The 25458-nt window shown below is 40.8% G+C and overlaps 1 protein-coding gene across 5 annotated transcripts in view; it reads right to left on the minus strand.

Moving 5' to 3' along the window:
* The window catches only part of BAZ1A (bromodomain adjacent to zinc finger domain 1A), a 61144-nt gene extending 39528 nt beyond the window's left edge, over nucleotides 1-21616 (minus strand). For 3 of the 5 annotated variants that reach the window (XM_062623223.1, XM_062623234.1, XM_062623214.1), the window contains exons 1-3: nucleotides 19884-20147; nucleotides 12754-13032; nucleotides 1180-1323 (exon numbers count right to left, since the gene is read on the minus strand). In XM_062623223.1, coding sequence (XP_062479207.1) covers nucleotides 1180-1323; nucleotides 12754-13032; nucleotides 19884-20125 — 665 coding nt within the window. In that variant the 5' untranslated portion in view covers nucleotides 20126-20147. Of the gene's footprint in view, nucleotides 1-1179; nucleotides 1324-12753; nucleotides 13033-19883; nucleotides 20148-20627; nucleotides 20946-21475 lie in introns of those variants that run through there. The other 2 variants (XM_062623243.1, XM_062623251.1) reach the window with 2 other exon arrangements.
* Nucleotides 21617-25458: the final 3842 nt, after the last annotated feature.

Genomic DNA, 25458 nt, shown 5'->3' on the forward strand with positions numbered 1-25458 from the left:
GCAACATAAAGGGATCAATCCCAGTCAGCTCTGTGCACGCTTGCGTAATTCCAAGAATAACCTCCTTTCAAACGCCACATACCTTGTGGAACACAGAAAATGCATTTATTTTCTCGAAGACGTAGGACGTCTTCATAAAGAAGCTGGACACTGCCTTCGAGAGACAGTAGAGGATTTTTCAGGTTATTTATCCCATGTTACTTTCTTAGCCAAGCCAGAAGCTCCACCCTGCTTATTCAAGGCATGTCAGGACATGGAAGTCCTCTTGCAGCCAACAACAAAAGTAACTTCTGCATCCACATGACATTGCAAAGTCAGTAACAGTTCATGTAAAGCCTGTATGTTTCTTGATACAAAATTGGGGCCCACTTAAAAACCTCCTCTTTCATCAACGTTGTGCTTGTGAAGCACAGAAACCTTTCCTCTTGTTATACTGCTAGGATAAGCTGCATGTATAAACTCAATTATTGGTCGGTAAAGGGATACTCCAAATTAAACATCACAATTAAAGCCAAAAAGCTTATTAAATGTTATTAAGCTACTCCAGCCTACAGGCAATTCCTTAAGATAAAACATACATTGCTGCTTCGTTGCACCTAAAATCATAATCAATTCATTAAACACAATGGCATATGTTTATATGGACACATGCACATTGAAGAAAGCTTTGTACATTTTGATGTTTTGTACACAAACACATTAAGTCTCTGGAAAGACTTTGCAGAGAGTTCCAGTAAGAGCACATCCTCTTACTGTAAGGCAATCTCAACTCAGTCCTACAACGGAAGTCAAGTAATACATCATGCTAAGTCATACCAGACTGTAGAAACGCAGAACACGACTGCATTTTCCAGGCTACAACAGGACAGGTTCTGCAGCACAGAGAAGACCAGGCATACATGGCCCTTCCACCATCTCTCAACAGAAACACTGTCATTGTCATTCCAAATAAATTAAACAATGATTATTGCATAGGTACTCCATCTCTCATAACACACGGTTCTCTGGTGGATTACGCACAGCACAACTGGCACCTGTAAATGTTCAGCTTGTCACCTTCAGCTGAACACTCGGGATCCATACAGATCAAGTAACCTGTTTCAGTCAGACCCTGCCACATCTGCTTTAGTCTCATTTCCACCCAGCCCACATGCTTTGCACTGTCAAAGTATCATTTACCCATTTTGTGCAGAGCTATTGTGCGTTTCTGAGTCGTCACTGTCAGTGATGACAATTGTGTCTCCGTCAGTGCTGCTGGCGTGGCCATTTGCCATGCCGTTGTGATGGGCTGGAGCTATGACTTCCAAAATCTTACACTGCAACCTGAAATAAAACACAAACATTTATTACTATCAAAGTCTTTCACTAGTGAAAGGAGTCTAAAGTTATAAATATACTCTTAAAATTACACCTACAACTGAACATTGTATTGCCTACTAATCCTTAAGAGCCTTGCACCGAAATATCAGGTAAAATATTAATTTGATGAGTTCCCTCTAATAAATGAACAATTTAATCTGCTTTCACAGCTATCAGCTTAACTAGCCAAGACAAGAAATCAAGTCACTGGTAGACTAATTTATGGTTGTATTTTTTTTCCAGTTTTCACTTAAGCAAACTAAAAAGTTAACTTTATGTGTTTCTTTAAAACTAGATACCAAATCTTTAAATTTATTTTGATAGCAGTCTAAGAAAGCAAAAGATTTTCAGATCCCAAAGTATTTTTACTTATAAGAGATCATCTTCTACTGCTGTTGATGACCTAAATAAACAAGGCTGAAATGATCATTATGCATCTAATCTTAATAATGGCCCATTTATCTGCTGACACATATTAAGGCTCCATCTGGCATGCACACAATTGACAAAACAAGTCTATCCCTTCGCCATCCTGAATGCTAGTTAGAAAAGGCAGAATTAACTACATATTAAAAAGTATAATTAATCGACATTTCATGATGGATAACTGTATTATAGCTGGTTCCTGAACACTTGCACCCCATTCTGGAATTCCAGGGTACATATTTTCTAGTTTAATCTCCTAAAGCCTTGTCTGCTTCATGAAAACTAACTATTACAGTCAATGGATGCTGTCACACACAAAGAACGGGGGGAGAAAAAAAACACAGCGATTCTCTTCTCTGAGCACCAAACACTGCCAATAGAAATGAAGAAAATGGAGAATACATGAAGCACAGGGCTTTGAATTAGTGTGGCATCATGCCCAAATCAGAAACAAACAGAAAAAAATACCAACAAATCTATGGCAGGCAAACTCTAAGTGCTCTTCTATCCAAACACTGGCAAAAAGGAAACAAGGTCAAAATATTTCTTAGACACCTCTTTCTGTAAGCAGACAGTACCATCCAAAACCTGCAGATATTGAAGGGGTGAGAGAGGGGGGAAGGAGGAAATGAAGGGAAACATAGGGAGAAAAGGTGAAAACATTAAAATATCCTGTGTCATATTCAGTTGTGAACTTAGCTAGGACCAGTAACACAGTTAAGTGTATACAGCTGTCCTCCCCAAGCCTCTCTCCAACAGGAACAGAGCTCCAGAATGTTTCAATGGGGTATGCTATTTAAAAAAAAAAAAAAATTAAAAATCCCAAAACAACTATTAATATCCTTATATATTCCTAAAGACAACAATACCATGGGGACACCAGAGCTGCCTGCACACAGAGGCAGCCCAAACCCACTGGACTCAATGACCGCAGGCACACTGCCAGTCCAATGCAGCCAGTTTCCAAAGCTGGTCTGGAAGACACATTTTCGTGGTGAATGGAGCCCAAACTAATTAACTGTGCAAAAATAAATAGGCTTCATGAACAGAACCAAGAGCACCCAAGTATGTAATGGAGACAGAGCCTCATGGATGTTCACAAAATCAGTCCAAGTCCAACAGGGCTTATTAAGGTCTGGCCCAGCACCAGACTTTGCCTGAGTCCTAAGAGAAAAGTCTATCATTAAAGTATCTTGGTTTTCAATATTCAGAACATCACAGCTTCCCTTTCATATTAAATAATATGGAGCTGACTGCATGGCAGAATGTGCATCATTAGGTTGGCTTTTTTAAATCCAACGAAGATCACCTGCTAAAAAAAACACTTCTTAGTAGAATTGGTTTTGTTTCATATTATAAGGTACGTTTCCTAGAAAATTCAATTCAACTGCAAAAACACTTTAAAATTAATTTCTAATGGAAAGTAATCAAAAGCACCAGTGCTTAAAGCTACTGACACTTCTTCAATTTCATTCACTACTAGAAGACCACTAGAGGGAGCGCATACACGCTCAATTCGCAATCCCAGTAAAACGGCCACATAAAGGGCTAAATCGGAACCTATGCTTACCCAATGCCATGAAAGGACAAAGAGGCTGAAACACACACGCGAATCAACCCTCCGGGACAAAAATATTTGAATATTTAGCCACCAAGTGTTTTTCCAACGCTCAATTTCTCTGCTTATCCATTGGACAGCCCTGTAATTTACAGGGTATCCCATCTCCTTCTGTGAGAACCGAAGTTAAATATTTTATACACTTGATTCCGTAAGTAGCAAAATCACCAATAGAGCTACTTCCCCTCATCTTCCCCCGCCTTTTTATTACTAAACAGAAAGAATGACTAATGGAACCAGCTATCACAGAAAGCAAGTGATTCTCCATCAGCTATGCCTTCATTCAAATCATTACCATGAATCTTTGGGGAAGGAATCAAGTGAAACACACATTACCTGTCTCAATAAAAACATAATTCAATGAATTTTAACAGTTACTAATAGGAGATTGAATAAAGTGATTCAACACTTCCTTCTGGCATTAAAGAAATAATCTACAAATGAAGACTCTTTTTAGCCTTGCTACAGTCAAACCATGGGTAGTAGCAGCCAATTCCCTGGGCTAAAAGAGACAGACACTCTGCCTCTAGTGCGAATAAAAGTCTGCTTTTCCTAATAACCTAATCATTCCCCAAAATCACTTATTACAACTCTTCTTCTATTGGGCACGAAAACAGTAGAGATGAATGCTGAAGCAAGACACTCAAATGAAGCATGCTATTTAAAATACTTTCTAGAAAGGATGCCTTAAGATCTCTACAGAACTCATGTCAAAGTCAAACCATGCTCACTCACCATCTCCCACAAAAAAAGAAGTGGGGGCACCTGAATTTAAAAAGCAGCATTAAAGGAAATACATACTCTAATATCCCCCTTAGTCAAGAAGCACTTTCTTCAATAATAAAATCATGGAGAAACTTAAGAGCCACATTACGTGAATGCCACAGGTATTCAGAAAATGATCAGGTAGATTAAAAATACAGTTATCATTCACTTTTACACAATAGTCCCAGCAACTAGCTCACACTGACAGCCAAAAGCTAGAGCAGTAAGCCTGCAATAGAATTACTCTAAACTCATGCAGTTTTGCATGCCCTTTCTGCACTACAATCCTGCTAGCAACAACAGGGTACCTGTCCTCTGACCTGTCCCAAGAACGGCCTTTATGCTTACAGCTTTATTTCTTGCTATGCTCAGAAACCAAGCTCTTTGAGGTCTTTTCATGGAAAGGTCCCAAGAAGGGCTTGCCCTATATTAAGGGGAGAGGGGAAATATGTGGAAGAACAACAATACAGGATCCCCAAAAAGTTTTAAACACAAAGCCAGAGGAGGTACCACCAACATGAATGTAACCTTTTTTTAAAATACCCAGGCACATCATTCTCAAATGAAAAAAAAAAACAAACCCACCAAAAACCACCAACAAAAAAACACAGCCACACAACAACAACAAAAACCTACGAGATTTTCCACTGACTTCCATGAATTTTGGGTATGGCTGGTCAACTGCACAAGTGAAAAGAATGTAACTGATTCCAGCCATCTAAGGGCAAGAAACGCTGACTGAAAACTGTGGCATAGGACATAGTTTCTCTTGAAACCTAACTCCATCAGTATCTCTCTAGAAAAACAATTCTAGGCTCTGCTTTGAAAAGCATCTTGACACAACTAGCTGAAAACTTTTAAGTCTGACTGAACATTGTCACTGCCAGAAGAATGGTAAGGAAGCAGCAGGGTGAAGGTGTATAAAATCTGCTCCTGCAGCCTCTGGCTGCTGCTTCACAAGATGCAGAGGTGACTTAATGGTTCAACACCACCAAAATCTTCCCTTGCCATTCCTCCTTCCAGCCACATACTTGGTGCAGTGCTTGCTTTTTGTAGCTCAGGCACTCTATCATTTTTTGATTGCCATTAAACTGAATTCAACCACCTGACAAAAAACCCCAAACAAAAAAAAACCAACACACCACCCCCAAAAAAAAAAATTCAAAGCCCCAAGCCGTATCAGCTGTTGTATCAGCTACATCAAGCGGCTCACTGAATGATCTGATGACAACTAAGAGGCAAATACTGGCCACAGACAAAAGCAGAGAAGGAAGAAAGAAGCAGCAAGACCTCATTCATTTAGAAACCCCAATACTTCCAAACTTCTTGAGTAGCTCAGTGATTTCAGCAGTTTATCCTTACTAACTGAAAGTGACATCTAGGCAAGTGAACACTAGAATACCAGGAAAGCCTGTTCCAGGGAGATCACACACCTAACAAGGTAGTTGGGCAAGACATGGTACATGCTTCAAACTCACCAGCAGCCCAAGATGAGAGTGATTCGGGAAAACCCAGAACAAAGGGTAATTGTAACTTTTTTTCTTTCATTCAGCTCAGCAACTCAAAAGCATGTACACAAGCCATTACAAGTTACAGGACAAGCAGATATCTCCATCTACCTCTGCTGAAGCAGCAGAACACCACAATCCGAAGAGAAAGAAAAGATACACTCCATTCTAACGGTCCAAAACCAGCCATCACAGGATGTCGAGTGAAAACCTTGACCCTGATATTATACGCACTTGTACTTCCTCAGAAGTTCTTCCCAAATGCTGAGTAGGCCCCTTTACATCCAACCAAGGCTGAAGTTACAAGTTGTGAGAAGGAAGACCACTGCCCATCAATTGAGAGTTCTGCACAACAGCTTTTGATCTGGCTCATGCTAACTACTGTGATACAACAGTCTGGCACTCTGCTATGTCCTCATTTCAAGTCAAAGAACAAGATCCCTTGAAGGCTCAGATGAGTTACAAACATGCCTCTATGCTTTGTATTAAGCAGACAAAAAACCATCCCTTGGATGCAGAAGGCTGTTTCTTGTGCAGAAGGTGGGGGAATACTGGAACTCACTGGGGCCAACTTTTAACATAAAAACCAAGATCAGCAGGTCAGGTGAAAAAGAAAAATAATTTTTAAAAAGACACCCAAATAAAAATAGTTTTTCAAATACCAAAATTTTAAAAGCACACCTTTGCTAACAGTATGTAAAGTTAGTTGAATACAGAAAACCCCAAGAGTAATACAAGAAGCTATAGCAGCTAGTACCAAGAAGAACCAAAAAAAGCTACAGCCTCATTATGTTTTGTCAACTTTTAGTAAGTTTTTAAGAAGTAAATGTCAGATAAGTGCAGCAGTTCATATCTTTGTCCTAACAGTTCTCATACACTTGAAAGTAATTAGAAATAAAAGCGAGACAAGATCTGAAGAAGTGACATCTTTTACGAAGCTAACTGGCACAGTTTAATGCACACACATAACAAAAGCACACAAGGAGACAAGTCTTATGCACATAGTGGTTCCCTGAAGTACAGCAAGAGCTGCTATTTTCGAGTTCTAGCATCTTCATTTGTCTGGCTGTCATATGTTTCAAAGAAACTAGTAAGAAGCATGATTTAAAAACCACAAAACAAAAATCATAACACAAACCAAAACCTGTACCTTTAAATTTATAGTTAAAAAAGCAGAGTGTGTGCACAGAAATGAAAGCTAAAAGAGTGACAGTGCCCCAGAATAGTTGTATAGCTGTTCAACAATCTATAAGAAAGGAGTTGCAGGTTCCTTCCCAGATACCACCATCTCATAGCTTCCATTAGTCAAACACAAATGTAATTATTAGTCAACAAATACAAATATATCCCTATCTCAAAGGACTGAAGGGCAATGGAAAGCAAAATCTTTAAGCATGATTTTTCCAAGCCAGGAGTTTACTGATCCATAAACAGCAATGCTGGAAGAGTGCAAACTGTCCTTGCTCTATGAATGCGTAAGCTGCTCTCCCATAATGTCAGCTATGCCGTTTCATGAGCACCACACTAACTTTACTACTTGAATTCAAACTCACCTTTTGAAATAAAGTAGGAAACTTTCTTAGTATGCACTTATGCTTAAGCCTTATCACTACAAGAAACACTCTATAACAACTTTCTGATTCTCTAGACATTAGCCCCAGTGCGTCTACATCCAGTCAGCTTTGCAGCCTGCGTGTCGCAGGGGAAAATGTAAATTATTTTGTGGTCCACCAACACATTCACTGTATCTCATCAGAGTGGAAGACACTGCCTTCTACTACCTAGTAGTCTCATATTAACTTATCTGAGTGCTCAGAAAACAACTATATATAAAAGCCAGTAATACCTTGTTGCCAGTTTGAATGAAAAAGTTGGAAAATCAGCGGTAGCCTTATCTCTCACACGGTTTATCTTCTACCATCCTAACTCCTTATCAGCTAGGCAGAGTCATGACTAGCAACACACTTCCTGTGCCCCAGTTAAGGCTTACAGACATGAAATCAGTATGCAAATCTTTTAATTAGCCTAATGCAGTGGTTAATCCACTATGAACACCTAAAGCACTGGAACACCAGCCAAACAATTGATGAGTTAAAAAAAGAAGTTTCACTTACAGAGAAGGCTTCTCTATCAAGTTTCCTACAGGTTGACAGTGGTCGACATCAGATCATTCAGAGCAGAGAAAGGATGTCAACCTATACCCAATGTGTGATCAGATGCAGCAATCTTCTCAACAGAGAACTTTGTCTCCTAGTTCTGCTAGTAGGCTCATTTTAAAAACACTGTATTATCTTAAAGCATTCTGGTGTTGCTTGCTCACAAGTATTAGACAAACACCCTTTTGCAGTGGTGTCATCTAGTGGTCAAATCCAAAGAAAAAAGATATTCCTTTTTAGTATCTGCCATGTTCTGTATGATTTTTTCTTTCTTATACACTACCTTTAAGCAACCTTTAAGACTTCTAATTAAGTTGCACATTAACTGATGGACAACTGGTTGTCCCCCAACCTCCGTGGGGAAGGGCAGACATTGTCATATAAGTTATTTTTAAGGGCAGGTAGAGGGGGAGCTGAAGAGCTAGTAGAGTTGCCCAACCTAAAACCTCAGATCTCTTCATTGCTCAAGTCAGACTGCAAGCTTATAGATTAATTAGCTAATTATCACATTGCTCACTTGTATACCCTAATAAAGACAGACATTATTTATTGTGATAGCACCAGACTCAGAATACTGATGAGAAATCAGAGTTGGCTGTTTATACATGCTTTAAATCTAGCTTTTGCTCCAACAAATTACAATCATTAAAAAAAAACAAAAAACACACTGCTGACCTCAAACAGAAAAGAACAGGTCCTATAGCTGACTGAGTTAGGCTGTTGAAGGTTTTATTTGGTGTGCCTGAGGCATTCACTGAGGTTATTTCAGGTAGGCCTTCCACACCCCAGCTTTCAGGTAACTGACTTCAGATGCCCAGATGTTGAAAATCAATTTCACAAATTTTAAGTACCAACAATACAACGCAGTTCTGAGACAGCAACAGATAGACAGGTTACTGCAAGAGATGCCATTCCTTGCGGAGAAAAAAAGACAACTAGTATGTTACGGGTCTTCAACTAAATTCTGATGCACAAATACAGGAAGCAATTCCAGCAATGTGGTCCACTTTTTTCCTCTGTTTCAATAAAGTGTAAGCTAAAACACTGGCTACTTATTTTACATCTTAAGTGATCGTGGTTAACATGAAATATTGCTATATTTTTTCCCCCAACAATTTGAGATTTATATATTAGATAATAATGATTTCCATGCCTTTTTCAATAAATTACTTTCCATAAGCAGCAAATTGACATTCTGAATAACAGTACTTACAGTGTCAGCTGTTTTCAGTTCCTTGGCAACCCAGACAAACTTAAAACCTAATCTCAAATTAAGTTTATATTATGTTTCAGACCAATATTTCAAATAATTTTGTCTTGTACACAGACACTACTAGAAAAATGTTGTTACACAACTCCTACAGTTCTTTAAATGGAAATTCAAGTGCCTACTGTTTTAAAGCATAGCACAGCTGCCACTTTGGAGAAAAGTCACACCCAGTTTGGCCAGAAAAGCTGGACATGTACAAACAAACAAAACCTGGTCATTTTTAATCAATACATCATCAGAAAGGGTTAAAAAGAAGCAGAATTCTCTCTTTGTTGTTTCTGATTACCAAATTGCACATCATTTTCAGAGACAACCTGAACAAGACACATCAGAGGACTGGGGGAGATTTCTCTACAATTTATTTCTGTTTGCTAAGGTCTCTTAAGACACCAGACATACCAAAACAAAAGGAAGACAGAAGAACATCTCCCAGAATGAATTCCTCCCACCAGACTTCAGCAACAAGGCAGAAGCAGCCAAATTCAAAACTGAGCAGCACAACAAAAGGCTAGAAACTCAATGAGCCTGATAGAGATATAAGGCCAGAAAAAGCAATGGGATATCAGATTCTGTAACCAGAACTCACAGGTTGGACACAAGAACAAGTCTCAACCAAAACCATCTTCTAACTAGCCTCTGCACAAAGCACTTGTCCTCTTACTACTTATAGATGACCTGTCTACTGCTTACAGTACTACAGACCACTTCATAAGCTCAAGACAAAACCATCTGCTTTAAGCCAAAATACTAACCCTGCTAGTGTTTGGGTCCCTCCAATTTACTTGGTTCAAAATCTAGAAAGCTGCATCAAAGCAATCTATCCTTCAAGAATATAACATGTGCAAAGTTAGGGGTTATAAAATGTCAATACTTAACTTGCTTGAGCCACCACTGGTTACATATACATTATGTTGTAGCCTTTGCATTAAGCTATGCAAATAAATGATCCTACTGACATGTGCAAAAAACTTCATACATAAATTCAGTGGAAGCATTCACAACACCATGACACAACTGGGTTTTCATGATCTGCCAAATTCTGTTGATTTTATAGGATGCTACTACACTGTAGATGGACTGTGATCATTTTTCCTAGAAAAGATCACAAAAAAGTAGCTGCACGACAGACATGCAAATTGCTCTGTTCAACAGCCATGTTATTTACAAGTAACATGAGTCAGTATACTTAATCCCCAATGTAGTACTTCAAAATACAGGTCAAAGTCAACTGTTAATTGAGCAGAATAACAATGCTTCACCTCCTCCCACTTCATATTCTTTAATTATGTATCTGGAAGCATACAAATCCCTCTGCATTAGTGTTATTTGCTCGGTTTCCTGGATTTGGTATTAAAAGCCTGAACTAACTCTCCACTGTCATCTGGCTAAAGTATCAGTGGCATACAATCAGCTTCAGCAAATTTTTCATGCTTCATTTCACTAGACAGAATTTTATACTTATGTAGTTTAAAACATATAACCTCTAGCAGGGATATTTTTGATAAAAATAGATTCTATCTGCATCTTCAGTATTTTGAATGGTACCTAGCCTACCCCAAAGGCTTAAGAAATCTAGCCTGTATCCTACGAATACATTGATCTGTGAAAGTGGAACATAAACACAAAATTTTTAGATACATACTTCAACACAACTTTGAATAACCAAGAAGACGGAATTAAAGTCTGGTGAAAAAAAATAAATTATAGTGATTCTCGTGAGAGATAATCATGTCACAACTTTATCTGAACAGAATTTAGCTTACATGGTAAGTAAAAACCATTTTGTTAATCAAATTTAAGAACTGATTAATGGCAGTCTAAAAAGAAGAGCAAAATAATTATGAATTTCAAAAGATGAAAAAACAAGACAGACTTATTTATCACATAAGCCTACTTTTACTTTAAAAAAAGCTAAGATGCATATGCATAAATATTTTAGCAAAAAAGATTAGAAAACTAGTAGATTGATCTCTTGTGGGGGAGGAGGAGTTTGTTCTTCTAAAGCATTCTTTTTGCCATTAGCTTGGAAACTGACAGTATCTTCAAGGACTGAAAACAAAGGCATTTCATTGAGCAAACAAAAACCAGCACCTGAATTACACTGACAGTTCACAATATTCAGGTTTCTAGTTAAAAAGAAAGAACACCACCACCAAAACAAAACACACAACTTCAAGCAAAATGACTGTAATACTAATGGTAACCTGAGTCTAGCCATTAGACATATATAAAGATGAAAAAGACAGAAACAAATATTCAGATACATTCAGAAAGAAATTCAGAAAACAACTTAAGCACCCTACTCAATTTATTCTTGTCCTGGCTCTGCAGACTGTGACTTCACTGGTTGAAAGGAATAGAGCAGGGAAGAGACAGAAAGCTTTTCTATTAAGCACTGACCTTATGTACATGCTCATACAAATTTCCATACAACTTACACCCTGCAGCTCACCACAAATTTTAATTCCCGGAGTAGTACAAAATTTGCCTTAAATAAAATCTGTATTAGCCACTAGAAAGTCTCATACAAAATAACTGTTCTCCAATGACCATTTTGAACTAGCCCATTCTTATCACCAGATTATGTGCTGAGACCACAGGCTACCCACACAAACCCCACTGACTCTGTAGTATAAGCTGGTACCTTCCTCCTGAATAAAGCAAAACAAAACAACCCCACAAACAACAAAACAGCATAAGCTGAACCCACAAAGGCTTTAGCACGTGCTCTGCAGGCACTTCCAAGTTGAGCATGTTGAGCCTTTCCCATTTTAAATGTGTTAGGTGAAACTACAAACTCATTTAGACAAAACATTGACCTTCTCTACCCCCTCTCCCAGAAGCTGCTTTAAAAAAAAAAAAAAAAAAAAATCAGGCTATTTACATGCTGTAAAACAACTTCTTCATACTACAAACCACATGTACCAGTGACATGAGAAAGCAACCACCTGAAGCTCAAAATTCTTCCATGTTTTTAATCAAACTGGGATAACAATAAAAACATTTGCTATATAAACATCAGTGTAACAGTAAGCACAACACTAACCCCAAGTGTGGAAAAAAAAACCATCACACTAAATCCCAGATAATCGCCTACTACAAACATTTTACAATTAATTCCCAACTTCTGAGAATGCAGTCACAATTTTCGCTACTACCTAAAAAGAAAAATTCCAACTTCTACTGATACTTCAAAGCTTTTAGTAGTTAGGCCATTCTGAGGACACAAAACATCATGTGATGAATTACATTCTGGAAGATTCATCAAAACTTTCATACGATTCTTAATTCATAGCTTCCCCTAGTTTCTCATTAAATGCCATTCTACAAACAATCCACCTTTCTCACATCTGGGAGCTGACATTCCTTAGCAAATCCACTACACAGACCAAAAAACTGCAGTGCCCAGACCCAAGAGAGCTATCCTGCTTCCACAGCTGCTTCTAAGCTAAGGAAAGAGATACAAAGCCCAGCAATTCAATCCTACTTTTAATTAAGAGTAGGGAGGAACAGTAACAGTACCACTAGCTTAAGCATCACACCTCACTTTGCATTTGATGGAGTTTTTATCCTGATTTTGGTTTAAAAGCAGCATACACAAAAATTACCTTCACCAAAACAAAGTATGTATTTATTTTTAAATATACTTACCTTGCACCATTATTTCTAACTACTTCCACTGTTTCACCAACAAAATAACGATCCTTGACATAAGCAAAGATTTCATCACAGATCTCATGCAGCCGGGAGCAATGCGTAAGGGTGGCCAAGTAGAGAATTGGAATGATGAGTGCTTCTGGAAAACTCTGAAGATTCTGTCTGGCTTTCTTCTCCGATTCCAGTGCTTCCTGATATGTGAGTCCTGGTTTACCTGTGACAGCACAGCTCCACACAAGGCTGTTGCACAGAATAATGCGTTCAAAAAAATCACTGAAAAGGCAAGGAAGAAAGAAAACAGTTCAGTTCTGAGAAACATTTTCAATTTGCTCACAATTACTACAAAAGCAAATTTCCTTTACAAGGCTGAAATGAAAAAGCAGCTTTACTCCTGCACAGGCTTTTGGATAATCAAGAGTTATTTACCACTTTTTAGCCACAGCATGTTAAATTGCTATTGTAAAACCAAAGTCTCCTCTCACTACAGGCTACACTAATATCAAGACCTGGAAGTGCTGCAAACAAATGTTCATATAGAAGAAGCCTGACACATGAGAATAATCACACTGTGTTTAATAGGTGTCACATCCTCCTCACATTCCCCACATTTCCACAAATATTTTCAAGAGGAGGGTCTAAAAGTGCACAAACATAAAATAACCTTAAGATCACAGAAACATGTTGAAACTTGAATAACTTTCAGATTTTGAGTGCCCTAGCTCACAAATGAGAAGATGGGAGAGGTAAAATATTAATGTCAAGTAGTTCTCTAAATAGTTTTTATTCCTTCACTGTTTGCATTTCTCTCAGAAGAAGCATTAAAGTATTTTTTAACTAGATTCTTCTCCTCCCTTGTTCCATTAGCACATATTGATTCTCTTCCTTACCTGTATTTCTAATTAATGCTAAAATTACACTGCCGTTGCTTGCTTACTAGTTATTATATAGGAATCAAGAAAGAGCCGCTTTTGTTAGTCAGTATCTATCAATTTTTGACAAGTATCAGACAAAGAGCAGTTAAAACACTGTAGATGAAGTAGATGATATACCTATTCATAAAACCATGTTAAAAACATATCATACACTATCGATCAGTGATCGGACTGCAGAGCAATATTTCAGTATGCTCCAATTCAGGCAATGATTTTTATCTGCCCTCCTTTAAAAATCTTAATGGACTAGTATGAATAAGTAGGCAACACACAACATGATAAATGGAGGTTTGCTCTGCCTTGTATCAGTCCAACATAGCTATTTCATAGAAGACACTCAGTACTTTCAGAACACTGAATGCTACACAAGATACCTACACTGAAAATTCATTTACAAAAAATAAATAAATAAAAAAAATACACTGTGCAGGGTTCCCATTTTTAAGAGGGTAGAGCAGCATAAATCATTCCCAGCAGTGGAGCTGGAGAACTGGGCAGTTAATACTGAAGTTTTTTCTTGCAGGCTGCCTTGCAAACTCAAGCTGGCAAATGTGCATCAGTTTGTAGATAACAATGTTCACTGCAGACAGATAGATGAACCATAACATTTTGTAAATGAAAATGGAAATTCCAGATTGAGGACAATGGAGGGTCCTGGCTCAGATAATCCTTTCTGTATGAGCACAGGATTCCTCTGAATGAGAGATGCTTTAGGAAGAACATCAGCTGCAAGAAGGGGAAAAGTACAGAAGAGATATATTATCTGAATAATTTTTAATAGCTACCAAATTTCAGATTTTTATACTACCTGCATCTAAAATATTTTACAGTACTTGGGTCCAACACTCACAAGTAACACAGAATAGTTTGGGTTTGCTTATTCTAAACAAGAAAAGAACAACAAAGGAGAGAGAACAAGAGACATTATTCTTTCATATATAATGAATGGATGTCCGACACTCATTCTTTGTGTATCTTTATTGCATTTTATTGTGTGTTACCTTTAAGGTATAGTTACTTTAATATTTTGAAGAACAGGTTAGACAAAAACCTATCTTTCTTTTGGGTTCTTTTTTAGATGATGGAATACATAAAACATGATCTCTTCAGGTCTCTCCCTGCCCAACATTGCTATACTTCTGTATTCGACTGACAATTTTAGTAGTCTTAGACTTCAATGGATGAAGTAACATTTATTCAATCTTCATGCAGGTGTGTGTCTCTACATATATTTTTGTGTCTCGCCAAAGAGGTTCCTGACCATTATCTTTAGCCAGAAAAGTGAAAAACACCCCGAGAGTTATTTAAAAAAGCATTGGAACACAATTTTCAAAAAAATATGACATTAAAAAGAAATAAAAAAAAAGAGAGAGAGAAAAGAGGAAGGGAGCTCAGAGAATGAGCAGAGCCTGTCTCAGAGAGGCTGAGGCTGACGCTGGCAGTGTCCCTTTAAGAGCTGCTGTTATTCTTTGTGAAGGGACACCGGACAGTCATACTATTTAAAGCAACAGCATTGAACTTACAGGAAGAAAAAAAAAGGGGGGGGGGGGGGGCAGGAAAAAAAAAAAACCACACTTAAAAAAAAAACCACACCACGCAACAAACCCCTTCTCGAAAATTTTTTGACCATTATTATCACAAGTGCAAAATTCTAAAATTACTTTAACTGAAACATATTTGAGGAAAACCTGTTCCATTTGCATACAAGAATAGTTTGTGCCTCTAGTTTCATTCTCCCTCATTTCCTCTTTTGTGTGGATTTTTCCCCTGTCAACTTACAGGGGAAAAAAAAAAAATACATTCTATTTTGAAAGCACTGTCTTTAGCTAGTCATTACCTATAGCACATCAAAACCATCTGTGGCTTAGTCTGTTAACACAGTTTTTATTCCAGTGTTTTAAGGATCTCACTTTAACTTGGTTTAAGAGAGAGAAGAAAACAAAAAACCAGTAGCAGAGCACTAGATGTTGCAGTACTCTTTCTGTCCCTCAGTGTCCATTATCACAAAACTATTTATGAAGAGCAGACACAACAGCTAGCAAACCAAGTGAATGGTAGCAACAGCCATGATACCCTTTTCCCTTTACTTAGTAAAGAGTAATAATGCGCTTGATCATATTCTACATTCAACTTAAATTCACAACAGCAAATGCATCTGCTGCTACATCACATCTGAAGCCTTACATACATCTTCAACCAAAGTATTACCATCTTTGGGGCTTCCTCACTGGTTCAAGATCTAACACTTGACAACATGGAGAAGGAAGTTTATACAAAACATGTCCACAAAGCTCACTTGCATGGTCCCACCTGCCTGCAAGTAGTCAAATGGGACTGCAGTGCCCTGGTGAAGATGGCGGTTATCAGCTCAACTACTGGAGGAGCAGGGACTAAAGGCAACAGAGTTGCCTTTGTAGTAGTAATTAATGCTGACTTCTCAGCTGAATGTCTTTTTTCGTTTATATTACAGGTTTCCATACAAGGTAGTGTAAACGGAAAAACTGTCAGCAAATCATTGAGAAGTAGTTTAATACTGCTACTTGGTAGGTATTTGATAGGAGGCAGTTTTTTAACAGAAATAAATTACTTGCAATCTCCGTGCTTACTTGCAGTGGATGTAAAAATTCAGCCTAGAAATAACTTGAACTAACCAAGTATTTCCATTGAGTCCAAGATCTACTTTACTTTTAGTGTGCTGCTAAGAACACATTTCTTTCAAACCATTTACTTTTATTCATTTTCTTAGCATATATTTAAAACAAACTGGGAGGTTATTTTTTTAAACAGAAGAATTATATAGTGGAGAATGTAAAATATGAGGAAGTCACATTAAGTGAAATTAGAAGAAAAAGCAGGGAGAAAAAAAAATGGAATGGCTAATTTATAATAATTGTTAATTTTAATCCTGAAGCCCCTATGAGCCCCTAACATATACAGTCTATTTAGTCTATAGTAGGAGGGTCATCACAGAACACCAACCCTGTCATTCTGTATCACAAAAGTACTCTTGTACTCCGGCTTGTCTCGCCAAGTGATCAATAACACATCACAAAATAATGCCCAAAAGAAACAAAAAAAAAAAAAGGGAGGGAGGAAAGAGAGGGAGAGGGAGAGGATTTATTCCTTAATATTTACATGTTAATCATGCATTCAGGAGTATATTTCAAGTTATAAGTTTCTCTTCAACAACAGAAAAAAATACCTAATTTAACTATAGGGCACCTTAAAATGTCTTTTGAACAGATCTAGTTTTTACCGTAACCAAGAATTCCACAGGCCAATCTATAATGAAGTTTCAATAAGTTTTGAAGATGCAAAGCAGCTCTTTGCCCCCTGCATTTTAGAATGAGGAATGTTCCTACCATGTATCTTTACTACTCATCATTTCCTTTTTCAGGCTGTCTTCACAAGCAAAACTTCCCATACTCTAACAGTTGCTTTCACAACACATCTCCATCAGCTATTAACTTTCACAGAGAAGGTGTCAAAGACTGGTGGTAACATCCCACTGCTTTAACGTGTTTTTCATACATCCCCCGTAATTGCATTTCCAGCTACTACTGTGGCTGCAGAGACTCTTACTGTGTCTGTCCTCAGGTCTGTCCCTCTAACCAGGAGTACAACCAACCACAAAGAACATCAGTTCCCCTAGTTCCTGTTAGTCCTGATAAATGTAATCAAACACTGCCACCTCACTGCACCCCCTTTTGAAGGGTTACAAAATTATGTGATGACATTTCATATTATAAAGGAAATGGGGCTGTTCAGCCTGGAGAAGAGAAGGCTGCTTGGAGACCTCATAGCAGTCTTCCAATATCTGAAGGGGGCCTACAAGGATGCCTAAGAGGATGATGAAGAAAGACTGTTCATCAGGGACTGCGGCAGTAGGACAAGGGGCAATGAGTTTAAACTTAAACAGGGGAAGTTCAGGTTAGATCTAACAAAGAATTTCTTTACTGTGAGGGTGGTGAGGCACTGGAATGGGTTGCCCAAAATGGTAAATATTCCATTCCTGGCAGTGTTCAAGGCCAGGTTGGACTGATCCTTTGGCGACATGGTATAGTATGCAGTGTCTATGGCAGGGGGGTTGGAACTAGATGATCTTAAGGTCCTTTCCAACCCTAACTATTCTGTGATTCTAAATACATGATTAACAGGAAAGTCACTTTACAAAATATTCATCTTACCAAATTCTCCTCACATTAACATAATGATTTTTTTATACAGAGAAGAGTAATACTGATGTTAAGATTTGTATTCATCTCTACTAAAGCTGTCATGGGCATGAACAGATCTTTTCAATACTAAGTTTGTGCTCTACAAGAGAAAAAGAAAGCTAATCAAAAAACCCAACAAAAAACAGAATAACTTAAGTCTTAACCTTTGTCACAATTAAATGTGTTCATACAGTTGAGGAAGGGGATAAATCCAGGTTACCACATGTATTCTTCACAGCCCACTTAGATCTAGTCACTGTAATTTTTAAATCCTCCCCTCAAAAAAAAAAAAAAAAAAAAATCAAGTTTCTATTGCAAAAGTAGATTTGCAATAGAATTTGCAGAATTTTGTCTAAATTGCAGCCCAATTTAGACAATGGTCTTCCTTCATGAAACAGCCAATACAATTTTTAAAAGTGGGCCTTCCCTACGCCTATTAATCTAATTGCCCTTGCTTAGACAAAGAAATGGGAAATGCTGTTTCCAGAAGACATTAGCTATCTGAAGTATCGCTTTGCAAGCAGCAGAGAAAAACTTGCTGACAGGTGACCCTATTTTTTCCAGTAGATTATGCCACGAGCAACTAACATCAATCTAAACTTACTCATCTGTTCCAGGACACCTTGCTAAATAAAAGATGCTAAACTTCTCAATCCAAAGCACCAATTTTACCTAATCTAAAAAAAAAAAAAAAAAAAAAAAGCCAGAAATTAAATAAGGGGAAAAAAAACAAACAAAAAATACCATACCACAACCCAACAAACCAACCAACTCTGCCCCACATGTCCAAAAAAACGAGGCATAGCAGAATTTTCTGCAGAGTTTTACCAAATACCATATTCTAAGCTCTGACCCCTGAGGTAACCACCCGCTGACATTTCTAGGTATTGCCTGTGTGAACACAAATCTAAATTTATCCCTTAATTTGTGAACTTTGGTTAACTATGGAATTCGGTCTTTCATACTACTTCTTAGTGACAGCATCTCTGCAGTATAAATAAGGCTGTCAGAGGACTTAAAATATTCACCAAACCCTCTGAGAGCAGAAAGGTATTTTAAAAGGATACTTTTCATGCTGAAATTTTAACAAAGCTACACATACCTGAAGCATATTTCAGCACAGTGTCGACAAATACGTGAAACTCATCTAACTATGTGATAATAATAACTGCAACCAGAAAAGCAGCTTTCCGAATATTGGAAGTTGGGGGAGGGGGAGTTAATTCCCTCAAGGACAGGAGGCTGTCAGCTCTTGCTCCTTAGGTTCTTACACACCCTATAATGAAAACACTCCTTACGAAACTTCCAACATCACATTCTACACCCCTTTGCCCCCCACAGTATATTGTCCAGGAAACAGTAAAGCATTACTCTTCAAAGCTACCTAATCCAGCTTCTTTAAAAATTTTATTAGGTTAAGTGTACTTGAGTAAGAAAAACAAGCCTAAACACGAAAAAGATTTAGGTGTGCTCTAATTTCATGTGCTGCAAATGAAAAGTATTTCAGATTTAATCTCATTAGCCTGCACGTCTTTTAAAAAAAAAGGAGAGTTTGGATGTTGGGGCCTTTCTGAGGGCGGGGATGCGGATGGATCACACTGGGAGGGGGTGTGTGAAAACACTTTTACCACCGTCTGAAAAAACGTCTTGCTAAATACTTTCTGTTCGCTGTTCTTACAAGCGATAAAGTCAGCGCAGTAAGTTCGGGACTCCACGTGCAATACGCTCGGATGTCGTTAACGCCGTTAACAACAATTGCGTAATTCCTACTAGTCTCTTTAGACACAGAGAAAGGGGAAAAAGGTAAAAAGGGACGGAATGAGGGAGACAAACCTCTCTAAGAGGAGAGGTCCTGAGGGCAGAGGTGTTCCCGCTCGGTTTCAGGCCGTGTTTAAGCCCTGGCGGTGGTAAGGGAAGGCTAGCGCTGCGGGACCCGCACCCGCCGGACAGGTGCACTGACCCCTCGCTCCCCTACCTGACCGGGCCTTGGGGCCCGCCAGCCATTTCCAACCGGGTGAGCCGGCGGCTCCCCGTGAAGGCGGAGCGAGCGCGGCCCTGGGCTCTGCGGCGGCTTCGGCTCCCCGACCCGGCCCACTGCCGGTAACAAGAGGCTAACCGCAGCGGGAGCTGGCCGGGAAGCCGAGCCCGGCGGGATCCGCAGGCGGCGGCGGCGCCCCCCGCCCGGCCGCCACCACCACAACAGTGCGGTCGGCACATGCCGGCGGGGCTGCCCTGATGCCCCGGCGCGGCCGCTTCCGCGGGGCGGCCTAGCGCCGTCCGCCGCCGACACGCGGCTGCCGTTGGAGAGGCGGGGAGGGTGAGAGCCCGGGCCCCGCAGACTCTCGTTACCGCCCGCCGCCTCCCACAAGCGCAACTTTCACTTCCCCGAAGGGGGCAGGGGCAACACCGCGGAAGGAGCGGGGTTTAGGGGAGGGGAGGGGGCCGTGGGATACCCCGCCGAGGAGGGGCAGGGATTCCCCCTGCCCCGGGCGAGAGATCCGCCCCTCTCCCCCGCTCCTCGGGAAGCAGCGGGCTCGCCGTCAGCCGCGTCCCCCCCTCACGCTCCGCGCTTCCCCCCAGCCGGGCTCTCCGCGGCGCTGCCGGGGAATCCCCTCCCTGCCCGCCCAGGTGTCAGCCGTTGGGCGTTCAACCGCTCCCGTCGGGGGGGTGAGGGGGGTGGGGGGGCAGGACGGACACAGACAGAGGGGTTGTCTCTTACTCGTAGTCCCTGAAGATCTCATTAGTGACCCTGCAGTAGAAAACGCGCTCGTCCGGGCGAAGGTCGGCGGGGGGCTTCTGCCTCACGAAGGGCTTTCGGTGCAGCAGCGGCATCGCCCCACTCCGAGCTCTCTTCCTGCCCCAGGACCCGCTTCGAGGGGGAAGGAAAAAAATATACAATGCGGAGAGAGTGAGCGAGTGCGGGCAGCGGCGGCCCCCGGCCCGGGGAGGAGGGAGCGGGCTCGGCGTGTCCCTCCCCCCGGGGGGGCCGAAGAAGAAGCGGGAGAAAGCGGCGGCGGCACGGCGGTCTTTTGTGTGCCTGACGCGCCGCTGCCTGCCTGGGACTGAGCGCGGAGCGAACGGCGAATCCTTCCTCCCGCCTCCGCCTCCCTCTGCCTCACAATGGGGCCATGACGCTGAGCAGCGGGCGGAGGCAGCGCCCCCGCCCCAGCCGCGCAATGTGCTCGGCTCGGGGATACCCCGACCGCCGCCGGGCTTTGTCTCCTCTGGCTCCCCTGCCCCCGGGCTGCCCCCTTCCCCCCGCCTCTGACCCACACACGCCGGGCCGGACACCAACTTCCACTCCCCCACCGCCTCCGCCTCCTCCCAGCAAAGCAAACACTCTGGAGGGGCAGCGTCGACCACTTATCGCCCTCCGTCCGCCCTCCCTTTCCTGCCGGGCGGCTGCCAAATGGGGGTCCTCGCCCTTCCCGCCCCAAGCCGCGCCCTGGCCCGGCGGCCGCCGAGCTCTGTCGCCCGCAAGACAGCGCGGCCGCGGCACGGGGGACTGCTGCAGCCCGGCCCGCCGCAGAGCCATTTCCCCCCCCACTGCCCGGCTCCGGGGCCCACCTGGCGCTGCCGCAGGCTGCCCTCGCTGCTCGGCCGGTGTGGAGCGCCGTGCCCTCGCCGCCTTTCTGCCCTTTCGTCTGCCCCCCCCCGGCTCCTGGGAAGTTTTTGATCTACTTCTTCAAGCCCTCAATCAGGAAGAGCTGCGGGGAGGAGCCTTCCCCTGCTCTCCCCTACATCTTTATTGGCCGCTCGGTGCCTTCCAGCGTGTGTCACACAGGAAGACAGCGAACTACATTATTAATTAATGGCTGAGAGGGCGCATCCTCCATTTTTGAATTATCAGCCTGAGACCTCCGGTGCGTGGGGTGGGCCTGAGTCGGCTGACCGGGCTGGGGAAGGCGGCTCTTCCCGCACGGCGCTGCCGGCCGGGCTGCGGGCGGCACGGCACGGCACGGTATGGCGCGGAAAGGCAATGCGGGGCGGCCCAGCCTGCGGCGCTGCTCGCCCGACCGTGGCTCCTGCCACCGGCATGATCAGCGCTTCCCAACTGGGCGCCGAGGAGCAGCTGGGGACCACCAGCCCCGGGCGACCGACTCGTTGTCCCCAGTAGCTGCCCTGCCCAGCAGGACCAGGCGCGTCCCCGATCGGGCTGGCTGGCTGTCCGCTCGGGCTCGTCCGTAGTGGTTTCGGCGTTTGACAGTACAATTCCGGAGACATTTCTCGGAGCCCAAAAGCCAGGAGCGTAGTCCTGTCAGAGCGCACAGGGGCACACGGATAGATTTCGCTGAAAGTTAAGTTATATACAATTAAGATGAGCGTACACGTTGTACGTGGGCCCTTTAACATTTTTTTCCTGTTCACCAAAAATATCACTACATGGTTTTCATTTTTCACCCCTCTTTTTTCTTTTTTCCTTTTTTTTTTTTTTTTGTGTGTGTTTTTTACACTAGTGCATTTACAGTGCCATTGGTAATTAAAAAATAAAACTTGTATTCTCAAAAATCAAATTTGTGTTCTCAAAAGTGCTAGTCAGCTCGAACACACAAAAACACAGTTCACATCCATTATAGTTCACTATTGCAGGGTCCAGAGCTTACATGAAAAAAAAATCTAAAATAATTGTAGAAACTCCACAGAACTCTTATGGGAATAATATCTGAAAGCTGAGCTCTAAATAATTTAAGCTTACAACTTCAAGTGCTGCTCTTGCAAATAAAGGTGTGTTGTTTCCTGCACCCATACATAGGTTGTTTTCTTTACCTCTGCAAGTAAAGGCAACGATCGGTGCTGCTGCAGCATGCGTGACTAAAACCTGAGAGAATGCTTACATCCAATTCGTGAATTACTTGGTTTAAAAAGTGCTCAGGTCTAATCAAAAGCACTGAGAAATGTTAATTCTGGCTCTTTCTAGTTCACAAAATACAAAGCTTGAGCTACCAAACAGGTTAACTCCTGAGTCCCACCGGTTTATTTACATTTGCCAGCTGGCTTCACTTTCAGTTTTTAATGACTCTCTAGCAAAGGGCACAAACGCAACTTAATGCACTTCTACCTAACATCTGGTAATTTTTAGTTAGTTTTGCGTCAAAACTGTACAGCACACCGTGGTTATGACATTGAGTGTTGCTAGCTCTTATGATTACAGTAAGATTTCACAACACTGAGCTTTGTTTCAAGCTGTAGCTCTTCAGCAGATGTGAATAAATTGGAACCTCAGGTCTCCTTAAAAATCATTGTATTTCTAAATACCAAATTTAAGAGAAAAGCTTGAATATCTGAACCCGAAAGACTCACAAATTAGAAGGGAAATAAAAGCTTTGAGCTTTGAATTTCTCATTATTTAAAATCTTATTATTTTTAAGCCAGTATTGTGGTGTTTGGGAACTTAGCTGATTGTTTCTGTGCTTACATTGTCAGCACAGCCTTATTTTAGCACTAGTTGGTACACATGAAAAATGCATGAGTTGATAGAACTGTGACATCAAAAGCAAATTCCCCCTTCCTTCTTGCTCTCTCTTGCCCTCTTCCTCTTTTCTTCTCACCTTTTCCTCCTCCTCTTGTTCTTCCTCCCTCATTATTCCCTCGGCAATTTTCCAGAGAACAGATCCTCACTGAGTAATAAGGTTGCACTCTGTTTTCATGTTCATAGGATACACAGGAGCAGTTCATTCAGTTTTCACCTCCAAATCCAGCTCTGTTCTTTGAAAATCATAAATCCAAACTCTGATTCTGCTCCTACTAAGGTCAGCAGGAGCTAGAACGATGTTTATGACAGCAGCTAATGTCTATTAAGTCTATTGAGGATTCACTGGGTTTTAATTCTGAGAATTCAGAAAAAAAGTTGCTTTCCTTCCATGGAAATATTTGTTGTGTTTTTACACTGTGTTTAATTTTTGCAGTAATTTGTGTGGATTTTTTTTTAACACATCACTGAAAGTATAGCTTTGATTCAAGGTACAAGAATAGGATTGATGACAATAACTGGGGTTGTTAATGTGTATTTTGCCACAAAGCAGCAAAAAAGAAGCTGTTTTCTTTTTAAAAGATGACTTACACCCAACAGCCATACTAACAGAGTTCCCTAGCCAGGGAGACTGGCTCTCGTTCGTGGCAGTTCATGGAACTCTAAAAGTAGTTATATTGGGAACATAAAACCTTATAAAACACTTGGTCTCTTTGCTTTACAAGGGTAGAATGATTTCCCCAGGACAGAGTCACCCCTCCAGCTGCTCCTTCAGCTCTCCCCACACTTTACAAATTCTTTATTTCTTTTCACTTGCTCCTTGCTTTATCACAGATATCATTCCTTGCCCTATCCTGTTTCGTCCTGTCTTGAAATCACCACCAACTGCTTTACGCAAATATAATCTGAATATCTATTCAGATATTCCCAAATATCTATTCAGCTATATCCATTCCCAAATGTATCTATACCACATGTATACCATTGTTATTCTGGAACAACTAGAGTACATGGAATCATTTTACTAGATCATTGCCACTTTAAATTCACACCTAAGTTTACATTGAAATAACTAATGTTAAGCCAAATCACATGGAACCATGCAAAAGCAAAATTTTAATCAGTTTTACCTGTATTATCATACAATTGGGAGAGTTTTTTTTCTGTACAGTATGTTTAGCTGCTTGCTCATTTTTTTGTTCTTTTTATTTTACTCACAAAGTTGCCACTATGTTCTCTCAGGATTTGGTTGAAGTCAGAGAAAACTTCACTGGATTTCTTCATAAAGAACTTATTTGGACTTTGAACAGCATGTTAGCTTCTCAACTCTAATTATTATCAAGAACATGGTTGAAAAGATAAATGTGAAAAAATGCAACTCTGTGTAAATGAAAGATTGCTATTTGTTCAGTCAAGTTACATCAGTAATTACCTTTTTCTCAGTTGACTGGAGCATGTAAAAAAGGGAAAATTGTAACATATATGTGAGCGTTGACTCATTTTAATGCACAGAGTAGATTTTTGAGAAGTAGTATCATTCCTTTTCTTTCCAAATGCTGTTTTGAAAGTCCTTCATTTCCATAATGAAAACAAGCTACAGATCTTGCGGCACCCAGCAAAAACATACTATTCATCTGATTATGCATTTTATAATTTACTAATACAGCTTTTCTTTCAACGTTTGCCCTTTCTTTGCCACTTTTCTGAGCCAATATACATTTTTGATCATATATCTTTATTTAGACTTAAAATTACGTGAGCAAAGACAATGTGCTGGTTTTATCAATCCACCCCAGCTGTGGGTAGCAGTAACATTTGGTCTGTTGTCTTTCACTGGCTGTAAAGCACTATGCTTGATTTTTACTAACACTCTCACTTATAAATAACATATTTCAGTCAGAAAAAAAACGAAGAGATACACAGATGATTTTTCACAAATATTTTCATCTTTCATTCTAGCTCAGTTGTGTTTCAATATGCTTTGAAAGCAGTTCTGGAGCAGAAGGTTAGGATGTTGTTTTCTGCAGTTGCTAGACACATTCAATGCTTGTTGCTTTCACAGGACTCACAAATAAAGGTG

Source organism: Pezoporus occidentalis, unplaced genomic scaffold (assembly GCF_034315485.1).
Source record: "Pezoporus occidentalis ecotype Australia unplaced genomic scaffold, CSIRO_AGI_Poc_V1 ctg108, whole genome shotgun sequence".
NCBI lineage: Eukaryota > Metazoa > Chordata > Aves > Psittaciformes > Psittacidae > Pezoporus > Pezoporus occidentalis.